The sequence below is a fragment of the Pagrus major genome, chromosome 19, assembly GCF_040436345.1.
Source record: "Pagrus major chromosome 19, Pma_NU_1.0".
Taxonomy (NCBI): domain Eukaryota; kingdom Metazoa; phylum Chordata; class Actinopteri; order Spariformes; family Sparidae; genus Pagrus; species Pagrus major.
This window is the reverse complement of record NC_133233.1, coordinates 14,546,656-14,565,033: the sequence shown is the minus strand read 5'-3', so window position 1 is coordinate 14,565,033 and position 18,378 is coordinate 14,546,656. Positions and strand designations below refer to the sequence as shown.

The window sequence follows — 18,378 nt, the reverse complement described above, 5'->3', positions numbered from 1 at the left end:
ATTACATTTAATATTTTTTGTATTCATTTATTTAAGCATGCTGTTGTATAGTTGTGTATTTATTCATTTATTTAATCATACCATTTTTTATGTGTTTATATATTTATTTATATTTTGGCCCTTACAACTCTCCATACTCTTCAAATCAGATTATATAAAGCACCCTAGTTGAAAGCCCTGTCATGTCAGTTGTGGTGAACATGGTTCATTCTGGGTTGAACGTTGTAACTGTGCTCTAGGTCAAGATGGTTTGAGCTGTAGTGGCCTGTCTGTGCGTGTTCATCATTATAGTGACACATCAGGAGTGTCTGTCAGTCTGTTGATCCAATGAAAGATCAAACACATCACACATCACACAGCAACACCCAATGTAGGCTCACAAAAAACCCAGTGTAAATATTTCAATTCAAAAAAGCTTTATTGACATGTCAATAATTAATGTACCATTAAAAGCCATTCAAACTTTTTGTTTTCATCCCACTGTCATTACAGCATGAAATCAGGCTTTCATTCTGTGGTCCTGGATGAGTTTTTGTTATTTTTACTATTTTCCACTAGATACTGTAGGGCCCACAGGCCGAATACATGCTATTTCCCTTTTGTCCTATAGGGGGCGTTGGCTCAAAATAAAACATTACCCTCATGCAAATGATGAAAGACCACATTTAGTACGAAAAATGTTCCATCTCAAAAACTGCCATAAAAATATTATATATTAAGAATATAGAAAATAACCCTTTTTTTCATTTAAAATGAAACAGTGACATCATGTAAACAAATGTATTATTAAGTATATTAAGTTATTATCAGGACTGATGTTGGTTGAAAAATGTAACCCAGTGAAAGTTAAACATAATATTATTATGTAGTATTTTTATGGTAGTTTTTGACATGTAACATCTTTTGTACCAAATGTGGTCTGAATTAAACATTATTTTCATGTTTTATCAGTTGCACGAGGACTAAATATATCAATTTGCTTCATATCATCTCTCTCAATCGATCACGCACACAGTGAAAGCTATGGAAACAGAACGCTAACCAGCTGTAAACACTGCAGGGATTATTCATTTCTCACTTGAACGTGAACTTGACACAAGTCGACCTGCTGCGATCCTGTTTGTTGGAAAGTTAAAATCTTGGATTACCTGGAAATCTTCTTGTGAGACACAACCTTTGGATTACTGAATATAAGGACAACTTCTGCAACAAGTGGACAACCTGTATCTGCTGGAAACACGGCTTCTCGTGGACCCCCTGTGGCGAGGCACCTGCTGCCCAGAGTCGGACGGTGGATCAGTGGCTTTGCAGGTAAGATATCTTTTATTATTATTATACCGAATGTATTTATTAACCTTCTTAGACGCTTAGAAATGTGTTTCAGTTTAACCTTTGCATTTGATTATGGTAAACTGGTGAATATTCAGACAGGGCGTTGACAGAATTTTAGTTGACCTTTGAGGAAACATCAGTTTTGGCAGACACTCGACGTTTTTTCGGTGCAAAATGATTTTTAGATGGTGAGAATGTACTGAAAGTCCCGGGACAGGTGAGGAATGTGTTAACAGTTGTAAAGTGACTTCAAAATACTGTTACTTTTGTTTGAGGGCCTCAAATGTATCAAATTTGGCATCGAAATTTTAGGGAAAAAATGGCTACTAGGCCCTTTTTCGAATAATGCCAAAAAAACATAATATTATCTGCTCCATGGAGAACATGTGGAACATGTAAACAACATGTAAACAAAAGTTAAGCTCCCTGGGGGAAGTTTTAGAGGAGCAGTTTAGGCAGCTCGGACAACCTGGAAAAAACCCACCAACCCTGACAGGACATCGTCTACTAGCTCCTTCAATTGACTCAATATGCTCAAAAAGGTAAGAATGAGCCTCTGAATTGTTAGCAAATATCATAATATCACTTATTTAACTATTCAAAGACGTCTTACTAACCATCTATTTTATTCTCCAGCTGACAAAAGTAAGTACAAGCTTTTGAACCTGCCACATACTATAACCCACACATACCATTTACTGAGTCATTCAAAGTCTGTCTGTCTTACTAACTATTATATACTGTTGCCTCTCTTATTCCTCCACATGGGCCGCGGCAGCTCACTGTGGACGAAAAAGGTAAGAACATCTCCTGACCTAGCTATAATATAAAGACAGACTAATGTCTGTTATTGTGTATACTAGCTGCACACTGTACACTAATAACTAATCAATAATTTGTCTCCATCTCCCGAGCTGCTGCTGTTCTCTGTGGATGAAAAAAAGTGAGTGTGAGCTTCTGATTCCTTGAGAAAGTAACCTCAAATATTGTGCAAACTAGCTGAATACTGTCCGCTTTACCTCAAAGATAACTTCTAATACTACTGTTTTTTCCCCCTCCCTCTCTTTCTCCATCACCCGAGCTCCTGCTGTTCACTGTGGACTAAAACGGTGAGTCCAAGCTTCTGAAGTTACTTAGAATGTGCTAAAATTTACAGACAAAGCAATGTGTGTTATTTTGTAAACCTGGCTATCCACATAATGTCACTTTGCCAATAAATACACTAATACTTGACTAATGCTGACAATGATCTGTCTTTTTCTTCTCTTACCTTTCTTTCACCCTGAGCTGCTGCCGATCACTGTGGAAGAAAACAGAAGAGACCAGGAACACGTACTCCGGACCAGATTGGAGGGACAGCTCCAGGAGAGGCTGGAGAGCGGTGGTCGCCTGTGTTTCAGTCTGCTACGCTAGAGTCAAAGATGGAGCCTGTAAATCTTTCCTTGTCTAAAATAACCTGTGACGGATAAATGTTAAATGTTAATGTCTATGATAACTTAGAGATGATTTAGTCTGCAGGCCAACACTTAATAGGAGAAGTCAAGTATTCAAGGTTTAAGTAGAGGTTTGAATTGGACTGAAAATGATTTGTTTTGATGTCATAGGGCAGGACTCCTCCTGTGCCCCTGACGGCCCTGAGAGAGGACGTCGACCAAACCACACCAAGGCAGCCTCGCAGCAGTCCGCTGAGCTCACTGTGTCACCTTACTGTCTCAATTCAACTGGTTCAGTGTCGCATTCAATAAAACACTGGGACATCTGAAGTGACGCTGTGCATTGTGACATTTTTCTAACCTCAGTGATGTTAATGTGAAGCTTTTTAAGTGGCGAATCATCTGCATGTGTCATAACATGTCTGATTGTTAAACTGCTCCTAAAACAAGAGAGGGAATTACAAACTTAATGGGCAGAAACACTCGAATCAGGTTAAAGCAACATTTAACCTTTTTTCCATAAAATAACAGCTTCAAAATCATGTTGATGGTGTTGAACAGTGTCTTGTAAAAGGGTGAATGGTGTCTCTGTCTCAGCCACTCTGCCCCCCAAGATCACATTGGGCAGTCTGTAAACACTTCAGAAAGGGAAGTCTGTTAAAACACACATATACACACACATTTCTATCAACACAAGTCAATGAAGGAATCACTGAAGGGCCATGGTGGAAAAAGTGCACAGATCTGGTACTTTTGGGCTTGTTTTGACAGGAAATCATAATTTGAGTGTGAGAAAATGTAATTAAAGTTAATCAATACATACACTTATTTAACAAGGTATTCGAAAAAGGAAAATGTCTTCATTAAACGACTCCTCACAAGCTGTCATTGCACAATGGCCGACAAACCAGAGGGATGATGACAACAGGAGCGTCAAACTGTGGGAGCTGCACCCAAAACTTGTTGTAACCATCTGGAAATGAGACACTGACGTGATTAACACACATGGGGCGTGGGCAGCTTTTGGGCTTGTTTTCATGTGACAGATTATAGTATTTATGGCGTGTGAGATCTTATCTTTGCTGTCCACGTGTCCACACAGCGACACTGACCCCTGCTGGTGACCCACCGGTAGTGCAGGTAGACAGAGACAGAATGAATGAAGCTGCAGTCTCATATTTCACAATAAATGATCACAGTCTTTAAATAGAAACACAGGGACACGAGGAAGACATTTAGAGAGCTGTACTACCCACATTCAGAAAATCACTCATTTCAATATTACAATATTATAATTATCAGGGGGCGGGGCTTAAACTCCTGGCTGCAGGAGCGCAGAGAAATCGCTCCGACGTCTTTTCTGTGGCTCCTGTCGTAACAGCACCGGCACAGAAGATCAGGGAGGAGGATCTAATATTTACCGGATTACTGAAGATTACCACCCAGCCGGTGCAGCAGCAGGTGAGTAAAGATGTCGGCATGGTCCCCGTGTTTTGCTTCGACGATTTCGACGTTTGCGCACAGACTGTGAGTGTGCACAGCCACAGCACGACCCATGAAAGTATTCAGCACAGAGGTCGTTTAGATTAGATTGCATTGAGTCTGTGCAGCTGCAGCAGGGACAAGTATGAGTCCATTCCTGCAGACAGCGTTGTGAGTTTATGGTGGCCGTCTGCTTCATGAGCTGCAGGGCTCCTCTGGGAAGTTTGCGTGTGTTGCTGTTATGCAATGGTCCTAGAAATACCTCCATATTTGTAAAACAAACAAACAAACAAACACGCAATATACATATATAAAGAGATGTATAACAGCGTTTTGGCTGACAAGCTGCTGGTCCTCTCTAGACTTTTTCCCTCCTCATGCACCTTGAAAGTACCTGGATTTGTGCCAGAGGTCTCTACTCTGCTCTGCTTCTACTAAACTCACATTTCTGACATGTTTTGCAAAAGATGGTGCAGAAAATGCATTTAAATTGTCACAAGCTGCCTCAAAGTATGTGATGGAGAGGGAATACAAGCTGAGTTAAAGTGATGTTAAATGTGTTTTTATTGAATATAAACAAATCTAACAGTGCTTCCCAAATTTGTTCACATGGAGGGCCCCTAAACTGACCCAGATTAGACTAAGGGGCCCCCCATTTGATAACATTTTCTTCCAGGTTCCTTTATCTCATAACACTTTTGCCTTTAAAGGTGTGCAATGTAGTTTCGGGGAAGAAATTTTAATGACAACACAGCTTCATACTGTTTTACTTTGTTTATATTCGGCAGACCCTGCCAGCTTTCTAGATTCACACAGTGTTCTGGGGACATTATTTTCCTCTGAGAACAGCTTGTTTATTCAGTTATGGAAAAAAAATAAATCAATGACGTGAAGTCAAGCCTAACCCCGGAGATGTTTAGCCCAGAGAGAGATAAAAGGACAATGAGAAGAGGGCCAGCTTATATAAGCTCTGCGGTGGTTGATCAGATATGTCGGCAGAGACTGAGGGTGTAAAGAAGTTGTGTCATTGTATTGATTTTTCTGAACGAACAGGTATCTCTGCTGTTTCCTTATCAGTACTCTGTTACCGAGTGGGTATATATATCTAATCTCTCCCTCTGTCTCACTTTCTCTGACTCCACTAAGTCACAGACTCAGGAGCAGCTCCTCTCTCTCTTCACTATGGCTGAGACTAAGGGGAAATTCGACTTTGCCATCGACCGGGGGGGCACCTTCACCGATGTGTTCGCCCGGCTGCCTGATGGCAGGGAGAGAGTCCTGAAGCTGCTGTCCCGGGACCCCCAGAACTACAAAGATGCTCCCACTGAGGGGATCCGCCGAGTCCTGGAGGAGGTAATGTGACAGGATGGATGCATGCTTTTCTGAAATGCATGCAAGCACTTTCTTACATTTATAGAAGAGCTTTTTGGAATTTGAGGTCAGATTGAGATGAGGAAAAACAGCAGGTGGTTGCCTTAAGTTTATAAAGTTAAAAGTCTGAAGACAAAACATGTTTGCAAACCAGATCAGAGAGCAGGATATGGAGTCAGGTCACAGTATATCATCGGCACTTCGCTTGTATAAAAAGCATATGATCTAAATATATTTTTGTGAATTTATTGGCAGGAAACCAGTCAGGCCTTTCCTCGCGAGCAGCCTGTAGACACATCTCTGATTGGCTGGATCAGAATGGGCACAACAGTGGCAACCAACGCGCTCCTGGAGAGAGAGGGAGAAAGGACGGCGCTCCTGGTCACGCAGGGCTTCAAGGACTTGTTGCACATTGGCACACAGGCCAGGCCAAAGCTGTTTGACTTGGTTTGTAACACCTGTTTTCTAAACCCACCAACATATACTGAATGTGGTGTCCATGAGTAGTTCTGGCTTAGTGTCTAGTGTCCCTGCGACAATTTTCTTGTGTTACAGAGACAAGAGGCAGGTCTTGGAGTTTGTCCTCAGACAAGATGTACAATTAAGTCTTTAATTGGTCACTTATCTATGACGCGGATGCTCTGTTACAGAGCAAGCTGTCAGGATTGCAGCAATAGAGAAGGCCTAATGCAATACAACTGTATACTAGTCAGCTATAAACTGTATTTTGCTCATGCTTCAGTGCAAACTTCTAGGTTTACTCAGCTCAATTACACTCTAGGTGACATAACCATGTGTACACAGGAGGTGGCGGTTCCTGAAGTGCTGTATGAAGAGGTAATAGAGGTGGATGAGCGAGTCGTCCTCAAGCAAGATGGCTGCCAGCTGCCCAGAAAAGAGCCCAAACGTACCGTCACAGGTGTGAAACACGACTATACGTTTCTCTCTCTTTTTTTTTTTTTTGTAAGAGTTATTATGCTTCAAGTTTTGGTTGAAGCCCTAAATGAGTCACGAACCTCTCGACTGTAGGTTTGTTCTGCTGCTGCATGTTTGTAAGCTAAGCTATTAGCATGGCTAATGGCGGTCCAGGCTAGTTCATCTAGTGCTGCCATCAGGTCAGGATTTTGGTTCATCCAGTCCTTTGGTTTACTGCTAAATACTTGCTAAACTAAATATATTCCTGCTTGCCTCAGCAGTGATATGATAGTTAGCATATGTTAGCATGCTAACAAGCTAAACTAAGACAGTAGATGGTGAACTTGGTAAACTTACCTGCTAAACATCAGCATGTAAACATTGTTATTGTGAGCACATTAGAATGTCTACATTAGCATTTAGCTAAAAAGCACTGCAATGTGTAAGTGAAGCCTCACTGAGCCTTGTTAATATGTAGCATGATTTACAGCCTTTACTTGTCTGGATAATGGCCTAGTAATACATTTTAATTTAATTATTTTGACTCATTTCCACTTATTAGTTGTGACAGCTATCCAAAAACAGCAGTATCCTGTATTTCTGTAGGAATGTAGCGTCTGTCTACTCACGGTTAACTGTCACGGATGTGTGGATTGTCTGAATGCCTGACATAATTTGAAGTAATCCTGATAATCTCTGTGTTTGTGCTGCTGTCCCTCAGGCAGTACAGGGGACTCTCTGGAGGTGTGGAGGGAGCTCGATCTGGAGCGAGTGGAAAAAGACCTCAGGGGAGTGCTGTCCCGAGGGATCACCAGTCTGGCTGTCCTGCTGCTGCACTCGTACACGTCAGTAATACAGCTTGTTTTTGTACTGACAAGATCCTGATCTGTTTTCTTGTCATCTCTTTCTTTCATTACCTTTCCTCCCTTCCCAGGTCATCTCTCTGAACCCGGAACAGATTATATTTATTCTAACTTGATTCTCATGTGTAGTGTCCTTTTCGTTTTGTCTTTGTCAGGTGTTCAGTTTTTGCTCCGCATGTCAGAGGCATGCGGGTTAGTGGGTCAAAGTTCATGTTTGTCTTCCCGTATTGTCTGTCTAAACTTCTACTCATCCTCTGTTGGTTCATTTAAATCCATTCATACTTGCAGTACCAGTCTGCAGACTTGTTACCTCTACTTTCCAATAAAGAAGGTTGAATTTGAAGTGATAAAAAAGACAGCATATACTGTAGAGCAGTGGCAGAATTGCATAAGAGCTTTACATTCCAGCTCTTCCTGATTCCTCATTCCTCTCTCCTTGTCTCTGTTTTGATCTCCCTCAGATGGTCCGATCACGAGAAGGCTGTAGGCGCCCTGGCTCGTCGTCTCGGCTTCACCCAGGTGTCTTTGTCTAGCGAGGTCATGCCCATGGTGCGGGCGGTGCCTCGGGGCTACACCGTCTGCGCCGACGCCTACCTCACACCCAAAATTCATCAGTATTTAAAAGGCTTTACCTCTGGGTTCAAGGGTGGCCTGAAGGTATGTTGATACCACATCAGTCAAGATCGTAATCTACTATGGAGGTATAGATCATGGCCTCCACAGTGCAGCTCACAGAGGATTTTCCAGATGTTCCAGTAGCTGGGTGTCAGTTTAAGACCCTGTTTCATCTGATAAATTAAATGATCTTGTATTTCCCTTTGTCCTCAGGATGTGGACGTCCTGTTCATGCAGTCAGATGGCGGTCTGACTCCCATGGAGCAGTTCTGTGGCTCAAGAGCTGTTCTGTCTGGCCCGGCAGGAGGCGTGGTGGGATACGCAATCACCTCTTACAGCCAGATGGAAAAGAAACCTGTGATTGGCTTCGACATGGGCGGTGAGTAGGGGGATACTGATACTGAAACCGCACAGATCTGAGGAACTTCCAGGTGTTGTTTTGTAGTTCTTTGTTGCACAGTTTACTGTACATCTACATTGTCTCTAACTTTGACCAGATTAGATAGATTAATTACTGATTGAGGAAAAACACAATCTTTCTGTGCAGGAGAACTTTACTTCTCCTTTTACTTCACCTTTTATGCGTCTTCTCCTCGCTCAGGAACATCCACCGATGTAAGTCGGTACGCCGGCCAGTACGAACACGTGTTCGAGGCGACCACAGCCGGAGTCACCCTGCAAGCACCTCAGCTGGACATCAACACTGTGGCTGCAGGCGGAGGATCGCGACTCTTCTTCAGGTCTGTCAGTCAGGTCCTGATAAATGTTTGTACATGAATTTGATCATCACACATTAAAGAGGAACTCTACCAAAGCCTGTTTATAGGTCTTGTTGAGTACTGAGACAGCATCACTTTAAAAAGGCTTGAGGCCACATTTGACGCTACTAGCATAACACCCGAATCACTGAACGAACTGTCAGCAGTCGAGTTGCATTGTGAGTAGTGTAGGACGGCAGCTTTTGACAAGCAAAGAATGAGTAGAATTAAAATGTGTGATATTTCCGCTTCTGCATTGGTGCAGTGACAGAACTATACATAATTTATGCATCGGTATCTTTCTGGTAGATGATTATCTGAGTGAGGCATTTATAATGCTTCAACTCCAAGAAAAATAAATGTGAAATGCCTTCTGTGTCAGTGAGACCTAATTTAAGCCAAATTGTGGTACTATATTTTGCTCCTCTTTTTCCTGTTACATGAACTCTCCTTTCTCTTTACTTCCTTCTCAGATCAGGGATGTTTGTGGTTGGGCCAGAGTCTGCAGGTGCACATCCAGGACCAGCCTGTTACAGAAAAGGTAACAGACTGTGTTTCTTTCACCATTGCTCCGTTTTACTCTTTCCCTCAATGCATAATGGTCATTTCTTTAGTCCACAGCCTGGCAGATAGTACAGTATGCATTACTTGTTCACTGTCACTCCCTACCTTCAGTGGTTTCACAAACTAAATCATCCTTATAGTACATTTAGTAAATACAATACATACATACATACAAAAACCCTCACACACACACACACACACACACACACACACATACACACACACACACACACACACACACACACAGCTGGGATTTGTCATGTCCAGTTCCCTTCCTTCCCCCTTCTTGTGGATTGATCTTCTGGAAACTGGTGCTTGTCCAAGTTTCAGATTATGTAACTCAACCTTGCCTCACAGATCTCAGTTGGAGCTGTGATGTGTGTTAACAAAAAGAAACTTGACTCCGACTCTGACTTTTTTTTTCCCTGTGGGAGAGTTGGGTAGTCGTTAGCTCCATTTCATACAGCATAAAATGTGTCAATAAACGAGACTGAAACACTGAGTGAAGCATCTTACACAAAAGCTGCCTTTAAACGTGTGCTTGAACAGCATTAGTATGGAAGAAATATAATATTGATGTGTGTGTGTGTGTGATTTTCCTAGGCGGCCCTCTGACTGTCACAGATGCTAACTTGGCCCTGGGTCGCCTCCTGCCCTCCTTCTTCCCGAAGATCTTTGGGCCTGGAGAGAATGAACCACTGTCACTGGAAGAAACCATGAAGCATTTCCATCAACTCACCCAAGAGATCAACCTCTTCTTGTCTTCTAACCAATCACAGGCATGAACATTTACTGAGATATCAAGAAGAGTTTTACATTTTCTGCATTATTCTCCAAGGGAGTGTTAATTATTGGGGTTTTTTTGTGTGTTGTCATCACAGGTTAGCAAAAATGGGGCCAACCACTCCCACGACAGCACGTCAGGGATGAGCGTGGAGGAGGTTGCTATGGGATTCATTCGTGTTGCAAATGAGGCCATGTGCCGGCCAATCAGAGCTCTGACACAGGTATTTTGCCTTCTGAAGTCTCAGCTCAATCTTGGTGAAGCAGTAACACTGTCAAACATTTAAAACATTTTCTTTCTTTCTCTCTGACTCCTCCTCCTCATCCCCATCCTCTCACAGGCTAAAGGCCATGATACATCTCAGCATGTGTTGGCGTGTTTCGGGGGTGCAGGTGGCCAACATGCCTGTGCCATTGCCCGGGCCCTAGGGATGAAGACTGTCTTCATACATAAGTAAGGGGGGTGGGTTGTGTTTCCATATTTTGTGTTTGTGTGTGTGAGGCAGTAAAATTCATGTATTCACATTTGGTTGCAATATTACAGATACAGCGGCGTGTTATCAGCGTACGGTCTGGCTCTAGCTGACGTGGTGGAGGAGGTGCAGGAGCCGTGCTCGCTGCAGTACGAGCAGCGCTCTTTTGGCGAGCTCAATCGGAGGGTGGAGCAGCTCTCGAAACGCTGCCGCGATACACTCTGCGCACGCGGGTTCATCAGGTCAGAACCCATAAAGCACTACAGGGTTCAGGATTAAACTTATGCCTCATCCCTAAAAGAACCCAGGGTGTCTGCAGGTCCTTACTAAATCCAGTTAAAATGTTGCTTCCTTGTGTTTCTTGTCTTCTTCAGCGCTCAGATAACAACCGAGGTTTTCCTCCACCTGCGTTACGAAGGCACCGACTGCGCTCTCATGGTCACCTCTGCCGGTTACCCCAGCAATGCCCAGTCCTGTCAGGCTGGAGACTTCCGCAGTGCCTTCACCAAGCGGTTCGCTCTTTGTTTACTCATTTGCTCGATGAATTGTTAGTTTATTCATGCACACTTACACTTCTCTTTGCCTTCTGTTTACAGTGTTTAAGCAAACACGCCATCAAGTTCATGTGTCATTTTTCCATTTGAGATAAGCTTAGCAAACTTTGGAGTTGGCATTTGTTTACACTTCTCATGTTTCTAACTTTTATCATTTGACATGTCTTCCTCCTCCTCCTGTTTTTCCTCCCTTCATTTAGTTACATGAAGGAGTTTGGATTCACTATCCCAGACAGACCTATCATGGTTGATGACATCAGAGTGAGGGGTTGTGGGAAATCTGGTATTAAATCGGTGCATAAAACAAAGATGGGACATGGACAGGCCAAACCGGTCACTGTACGTGGACACAGACACACTCTTATAAATGAAAACAGGAAATAATAGACATCTTTTTAATTCCCTTCCTTTCACAAATGTTATGCTTTAATAGATAACGATTCAAAGAAATTAAAAGTCACACCAAAAAAAAAAACTACATAAAACAGTTAGCATGTGTCTTTTTTCTCTCTGTTCATCAACTGTAGGTGACCAAGTGTTACTTTGAGGAGGGTTACCTGGACACCAGTGTGTATCTGTGGGAGGAGCTGCCGTGTGGTCACAGCATCCAGGGACCAGCCATCATCATCGACAAAAACAGGCAGGCATTTTCTCTTTACTGCTATAACTAGCTTTCAAATGAAAACCAAGGAAGGCTTTTTTAAGAGATGTCCAGAGTCAATCCTAAAGATTAGCATAGAGAACATATTTGGATCGTATCAGCTAAAAAAAAGCTGATCATAACCCAATAATTTCTTTACCAAACTCTGCTGTGCTTTGTTCTCTTCAGCTGATAGCTTTCAACATCAGTTTCAGAAATCACAATTCTCCCATTTAAACTCTCATTGATGTCAATACTGTAAGCTTATCGAGTCAATAGTTTTGACTCAAGACCTTCAGTATTTGATCAAGTAGCTCCTAAAAAATTTAATTTACCAATGAAGAAGGCTGCTGCTGTTATTATTTCTATATGTCAGATACATTTTTCACTCTACATGAAAGTAAATACAAGTATCGAAGCAGACTCAGTATTGGAGATACCAAATAATAAAGGATTTGCTAAAAACAAACTAGATCAGGGCGTCCCTACTTTTATATGTGATATAATCCAAATCAGATTCATTACCAATTTCATTGAATTTAAGGTTATTTTGTCAGATGAAACTGTTATAATGCTGGTGCTTGTCCTCTATAAACAGCAGTATACTTGTATAACTGTGTATCTCCATTCCTCCATCAGTACCATCCTGGTGGAGCCCAGCTGTGAGGCCCATCTGACAGAAGGGGGCGACGTCTGCTTGACTGTCGGCTCTGACCGTCGCTGTGCCCTCGGCACTGAGCTTAACACCGTGCAGCTCTCCATCTTCTCCCACCGCTTCATGAGCATAGCAGGTACACCCTTCATAGGAGAGAGGACGGGGGCAAAGCCAGAGGGCAGAAATTATTAGTTTGCTCAGTTGTGTTCCATCTCTCTTACATTTACAGAACAGATGGGTAGAGTTCTCCAAAGAACCTCCATCTCCACCAACATCAAGGAACGTCTCGACTTCTCCTGCGCCGTGTTCGGACCGGATGGTGGTTTAGTGTCCAATGCACCTCACATCCCGGTGCACCTGGGGGCCATGCAAGAGACGGTCCAGTACCAGGTGAGGGATGTGTGCTTCTGAGTTTAGACAAACACTGAAGAATTAACACCCTGTTCTGATGGAAAGGATGTTGTGTTTCCTCTTCTTCTCTGTGCAGATCAAATCATTAGGGAACAAGCTGAAAGAAGGTGATGTGATTTTGAGTAACCACCCATGTGCCGGGGGCAGCCACCTCCCAGACCTCACAGTCATCACACCGGTCAGTCTGTCCAGCTTTCTGTCTGCATCCTCATTATCTTTGTCTTTTGTCTTTTCTTTTTATTAGAAATTAGTAGTTACGCCTTGCTTCTCCCCCTTTTTTTCACCCCCAGGTGTTTAGGAAAGGGGTGAGCGGTCCAGTGTTCTTTGTAGCCAGCAGGGGGCACCACGCTGACATCGGAGGCATCACTCCAGGCTCCATGCCGCCCCACTCCACCTCCCTTCAGCAGGAGGGGGCCGTCTTCACTTCCTTTAAACTCGTCACTGGTGGCGTCTTCCAGGAAGAAGGTAAGAGAGGAGGAGGAGGAGAAGAAGATTCAGGAATGACTACAGGGGAGTGATGAAAGGGGGAAAAAGAGATAATGCACAGCTGCTGACGAGTCGAGATAAAGACTCCTGACAGTTTACTATACCGGTGACTTTGCCTCATGTAACCAAATATCTACAAATAGCTCATACTTAACATTACTTGGTACCTTCCATTTTCATACTTGAGATAATTTGCAGTTTGTTTTGTAAAAAACACTATTCTTCTTGTAGGGACATTTTTGTTTCTAAGATGCTCAGTAGATAAAGTAAAATAAATATATACAAAGTAGTAGGGTTACAAGATTATTTTGTTTATGAATTAATCTGGTGGTTCTTTTCCTGATTAATCCTTTAGTTGTTTGGGCTGTGAAAGTAGAGTATAGATTAGTAGAGATTTATAAATTGGTTTCAGTGTTCAACAGTCCAAAACCAAATAATTTTACTTTTATCAAAAAATATAGACGAGACAAGTTTAACAAATAAATAAAAAGTGAGTATTAAGACTGACATTGAATATCAGAATGTCTTTGAATGCACCATCAAGGTCCGTATTTAAAAAACCCACTGTTCGCAACTGTTTTACAGTGGACCAATAATGTAACTTTAACAAGAAAAATAAAGGAGAACTGAAGTGAACACATAATAGAGGTGCCTTTGAAGATCAGAAATCAATCTAATAACTTACTGTCTACTTTGGGAAATGGTCAGCAGTAATCTTGTGTGTATGTGTACAAACACTGTACACCAGTATGTAGTTAATGAGCTAAAACTGTTTTGTTCTGTTTATCTCTCTCCCCCTCTGGATTCCTCTCTTTCCTCCCCCCTCTGCCTCCATATCAGCTGTAACTGAAGCTCTGATGGCTCCGGCCCAGTACCCAGACTGCTCTGGGACTCGTAATCTCCATGACAACCTGTCAGACCTGCGGGCTCAGGTGGCGGCCAATCAGAGAGGCAGTCAGCTGGTGGGGGAGTTGATTGACAGCTACGGGTTAACTGTGGTCCAGGCCTACATGGGATACATTCAGGTAACTGAGAGGAAAGAAAACATCAAGTACTGCTGGTTTTTCTGTGCTAAAGCCTTTGTGTTTGTGTTTCAGAGTAATGCAGAGCTGGCGGTGAGGGACATGCTGAGAGACTTTGCAAGTCGCAGACGGCATCAGACTGGATCCTTGGAGGTGGAGTCGGAGGATTTCATGGATGATGGGACGCCGATCAGACTGCGGGTTCAGATTAATGAAGAGGAGGTGAGCAGGGAGAAAGAGAAAAGAAGTTGTTCAATAATTTCTCAGAGTGAATGTGTATTAAAACATAAAAACCTCCATCACCACAGGGCAGTGCGGTGTTTGACTTCACAGGGACGGGAACTGAGGTTTGGGGCAACTGCAACGCTCCACGTGCCATCACTCTCTCCGCCCTCATCTACTGCCTGCGCTGCATGGTGGGACAGGACATCCCACTTAATCAGGTAAATATAAAACAGACCTCCTGTGGGCAGCCTCAATTTGACTGCAAGAGATCACTGTGTGCACAATGCTGTTAACATTGATTTAAACTAAAATCCACAATAGCTAGACCATTAATTCTTTTTGCAGGGGAAAAGCAAAGGCTTTTTGGCATTTTTTGTTTTGGACATCACAATGTTCGCTCGTGACGCATTTAAAGATTATCTCGGGAATGGCATCACAATAAGGAAAAATACCAATGTGAGCACTGCAGAAATTACAGATGACGCTTTTGCACTTTGCTCATAAACATGAGCATAATATCTAAAAGTACATGTCCAATTTTTTATATTTTTCCATTTTTCCTGTTCGTTTAGTCTTCTGGCACATTTTTCAATTGTTTCCTTTTTAATATCCAGGGCTGCCTTACACCCATCAAAGTCATCATACCCCCTGGCTCAATCCTTCAGCCCTCCCAGAATGCAGCTGTGGTTGGAGGAAATGTACTCACATCCCAGCGGGTGGTCGATGTCATTTTTAGGGCGTTTGAGGTGTGCGCCGCTTCGCAGGTGGGAAAAACTGGATTTTTACATTCAAAATATGTTCTACAATATAATTCTGGAGATTTACCTATTAGCAGCATTTATTATTGCTATTTATCATTGCTGTTCCCTTTAGGGCTGCATGAACAACATCTCATTTGGCAGCGAGAGGAAAGGTTACTATGAGACAGTTGCCGGGGGAGCAGGGGCGGGGCCAGGCTGGAATGGGCGGAGTGGAGTTCACAGTCACATGACCAACACCCGCATCACTGACCCCGAGATCCTGGAGAAGAGGTCGGACATGTTGTAGTTAAAGAAACTAAATTTGTTGCATTTTTTTTAGATTATTGATACTTACATGTCACTGCTGTCCGTCTTGTGTTCAGATATCCCGTCGTATTAGAACAGTTCTCTCTGCGGCCCGGCTCAGGAGGTGAAGGAAGATACTGCGGTGGAGACGGCGTGATGCGGAAACTTCTGTTCAGGAGCAAGGTGGTTCTGTCCGTACTGACGGAGAGGAGATCCACCCGCCCCTATGGCCTCCAGGGTAAACTCTGACCCTTTCAACCTGCCTGCAGAAATCCTCAGTGGTCACTTTAACTTCTATTGTTTTGTTTTTGATATGATAGCACTTTGCTTACTCTGTCCTCTGTAACCTTTCTCTGCTGGTCAGGGGGTGAGGACGGTGCAGCAGGGCTGAACCTGCTTCACAGAGCAGACGGACGAGTCCTCAACCTGGGAGCCAAAACCAGCATCAGCATTCAGCCGGGGGTAAGACTGCAGAAGTATATGTGTCAAAGAAATACTATCAAGTGTTACTAATGATAATAATTAAGAGAATTTTGTAATGCAGCATGAAACATTTTGCACACACAAATATAACTTCATTTTATAGTTTTGATGAGGTAACAACTGGCAGAAACTGTTAAACTGACAGCTGAATCCACTCATTGTCTGTCTGTCTCCCCCTACAGGACATGTTCTGCCTCTACACCCCTGGAGGAGGGGGATACGGAAAAGAGGACGACGTCAAGGAGACGACAACGAGGAGACCTCAGACCAAGCGCAGGCGCTTGAACGAGACTTTTCCAGAGAGAGGCAGTGTCTTTGATTACCGAATGGCACAAGAGGGAGTGTGAAAAGAAACGAGAAAGAGAGGGAGAGAGTTAACAGACAAGTCGGAAGAAGGAAAGAGGTCGGGGAATCACAGGAAGAAAAGCAGAGTCAGATGTTAAAGACAGACAGAGTGGGGCTCTTAAAATGGAGAGCAAATGGTGCTACCATCAGTTCTATCATACTGTGAGAAACACTATAAAGAAAAAAGCCTAGATGTTGGCTAACAGAAACATCAGATTTCTTAATGGTTTTATAAACACCACCTGTATCAGGAAGGCAAGACTAGTACCTGAATACTACACTTCAGATGAAGGTATCAGCCAGATTTGTGCAATGGACACACAAGATTTAACATTTCACGTTAGTTGGAATATTTTTCTGATTACTTACCAAAAATCTGAGTTACCCTTTTCTGAGTAGCCCAATTTTTATAATACAGTTTTTCCATGTAAGTAGAGCTGCACAAATTAATCGAATGTGTGACCAACAGCATCATAATGAAGTACTGTAAAGCTGCAGATATCCTAGACTACAAATCTTGTTCTCCAGATCCAAGAAAACATGTTTGGTATGCATCGTCATGATTTTTCAATAGTTTCAATGATCAACAGTTTTTTCAGTGAAAATTACAATTGTGATGCAAAAATTACCATTCCATCATGATATCTTTCAACATAATCGCAGTATGACCTCTTTTACCATATCATGCAGCCCCACTGTGATGTTTTTAAATATATTCCAACTGTGCAAGAAAACACCAACCATGTGAAGCAGCTGCTAATCTGTTTTTAACTGGAACACAACTTATCTAACACCGCAGAGCCCTGACGTGGTTACTGGCCTGTCTGTGGTAACAAATAAACCCCATTTCTACTAAATGTTGGATTGTCCTCTTCTTTTTCCAAGTCATGTCTATGAAAGAAAACAGTTGGACTTATCAGGTTTTAAGTACACGACATGTTGAAATAGTCTAGATTCTGTGAAATGTGTACCGCTTTACTCTGTGTACGCTGTTGTCACATTTAGCTCTTTGCTAAAGGGGTTGTCTGGTCAGTTTGTTCATTACCAATGATTGATTTATTTCTCCAAAACATTTCTTAATTATGTAAAGCAGTTTCTAAATGAAGCAGATGAGCTTTTCAATGAGTTAAATGACTCTGCAGTCGTTGGAATGTAACAAGTAAGAACGTTTACTCAAGTGCTGCACTGTAAAATTTTGAGGAACTTGCAGTGTTGGAAAAAGTACCCAAAAGTCATACCTAAGTAAAAGATTAAAATATTACTTTGGTAAAAGTGAAAGTCACGCACAGGAAAAATACTTGAGAAAAAAATCTGATATTAAATGAACATAAGTAAAATTAACCCATTATCGTCCTGGATCTGATTCGATATTCAGCATTTCATGATAAATGGAATCTTTTTTTTTTATCTGATTACTAATAAACTAGTGACTAAAGGTATCGAATAAAGGTAGTGGAGTAGAACAATACTGGCCCCTAAAATGTAGTGAAAGTAGCAGAAAATGAGTACAGTACAAGTACCTCAGAATATTTAGGGGTAGACTGATTGGCATGGTGGATTGGTTCAAATATCAGTTATTGGCCCTGAAAAAAACCCATCAGTTGCACCGTACTCAGAATTGTACGCAAGTATACTACTTGAGTAAATGTACTTAGATACATTCCATCACTGAGTACTTGTACTTTACTTAAGTTCAGTTCTATTTCTGCTACGTTATACTTCTGCTCCAATACAATTCAAAAGGGAAAAGTTGTACAGTCATTTTTACTCGGTATTTTTATTTTAGTTACTAATTACTTTGCAGATACAGTACAACAACACTACATGTAATCAACATATAAATTGTAATGTATTATCATGGATAAAGATAAGACTTTATTGATCCCTTGGTTCACAAGCTATACAGCAGTAAAAAATAAATA

At 42.2% G+C, this 18,378-nt stretch overlaps 1 protein-coding gene across 2 annotated transcripts; it reads left to right on the top strand.

The window, feature by feature from the left end:
• Window positions 1-4,124: 4,124 nt before the first annotated feature.
• oplah (5-oxoprolinase, ATP-hydrolysing) lies at window positions 4,125-17,313 on the top strand. Of its 2 annotated transcripts, none has more exons than XM_073488518.1 (28): window positions 4,125-4,226; window positions 5,394-5,600; window positions 5,874-6,065; window positions 6,423-6,537; window positions 7,255-7,378; window positions 7,858-8,053; window positions 8,225-8,390; window positions 8,613-8,751; window positions 9,243-9,310; window positions 9,937-10,112; window positions 10,215-10,340; window positions 10,458-10,570; window positions 10,661-10,831; window positions 10,964-11,101; window positions 11,344-11,482; window positions 11,671-11,783; window positions 12,423-12,574; window positions 12,668-12,828; window positions 12,926-13,027; window positions 13,140-13,314; window positions 14,176-14,360; window positions 14,433-14,579; window positions 14,666-14,800; window positions 15,197-15,346; window positions 15,456-15,613; window positions 15,706-15,866; window positions 15,993-16,090; window positions 16,294-17,313. In XM_073488518.1, exons 2-28 carry the CDS (start codon window positions 5,430-5,432, stop codon window positions 16,456-16,458), a joined length of 3,936 nt encoding a protein of 1,311 aa, XP_073344619.1. In that variant the 5' UTR covers window positions 4,125-4,226; window positions 5,394-5,429; the 3' UTR covers window positions 16,459-17,313. The 2 variants fall into 2 exon arrangements, with proteins under 2 accessions (XP_073344619.1, XP_073344620.1); XM_073488519.1 differs by lacking the exon at window positions 4,125-4,226 and adding an exon at window positions 4,254-4,292.
• Window positions 17,314-18,378: the final 1,065 nt, after the last annotated feature.

Bases quoted from the DNA above. Each gene is read 5' to 3' on its own strand.
- oplah (XM_073488518.1), top strand. From the start codon at position 5,430: ATGGCTGAGACTAAGGGGAAATTCGACTTTGCCATCGACCGGGGGGGC. The intron at 11,102-11,343 runs GTTCGCTCTTTG...CCCTTCATTTAG, and splicing joins CGCAGTGCCTTCACCAAGCG to TTACATGAAGGAGTTTGGAT. The intron at 14,580-14,665 runs GTGAGCAGGGAG...CCATCACCACAG, and splicing joins TTCAGATTAATGAAGAGGAG to GGCAGTGCGGTGTTTGACTT.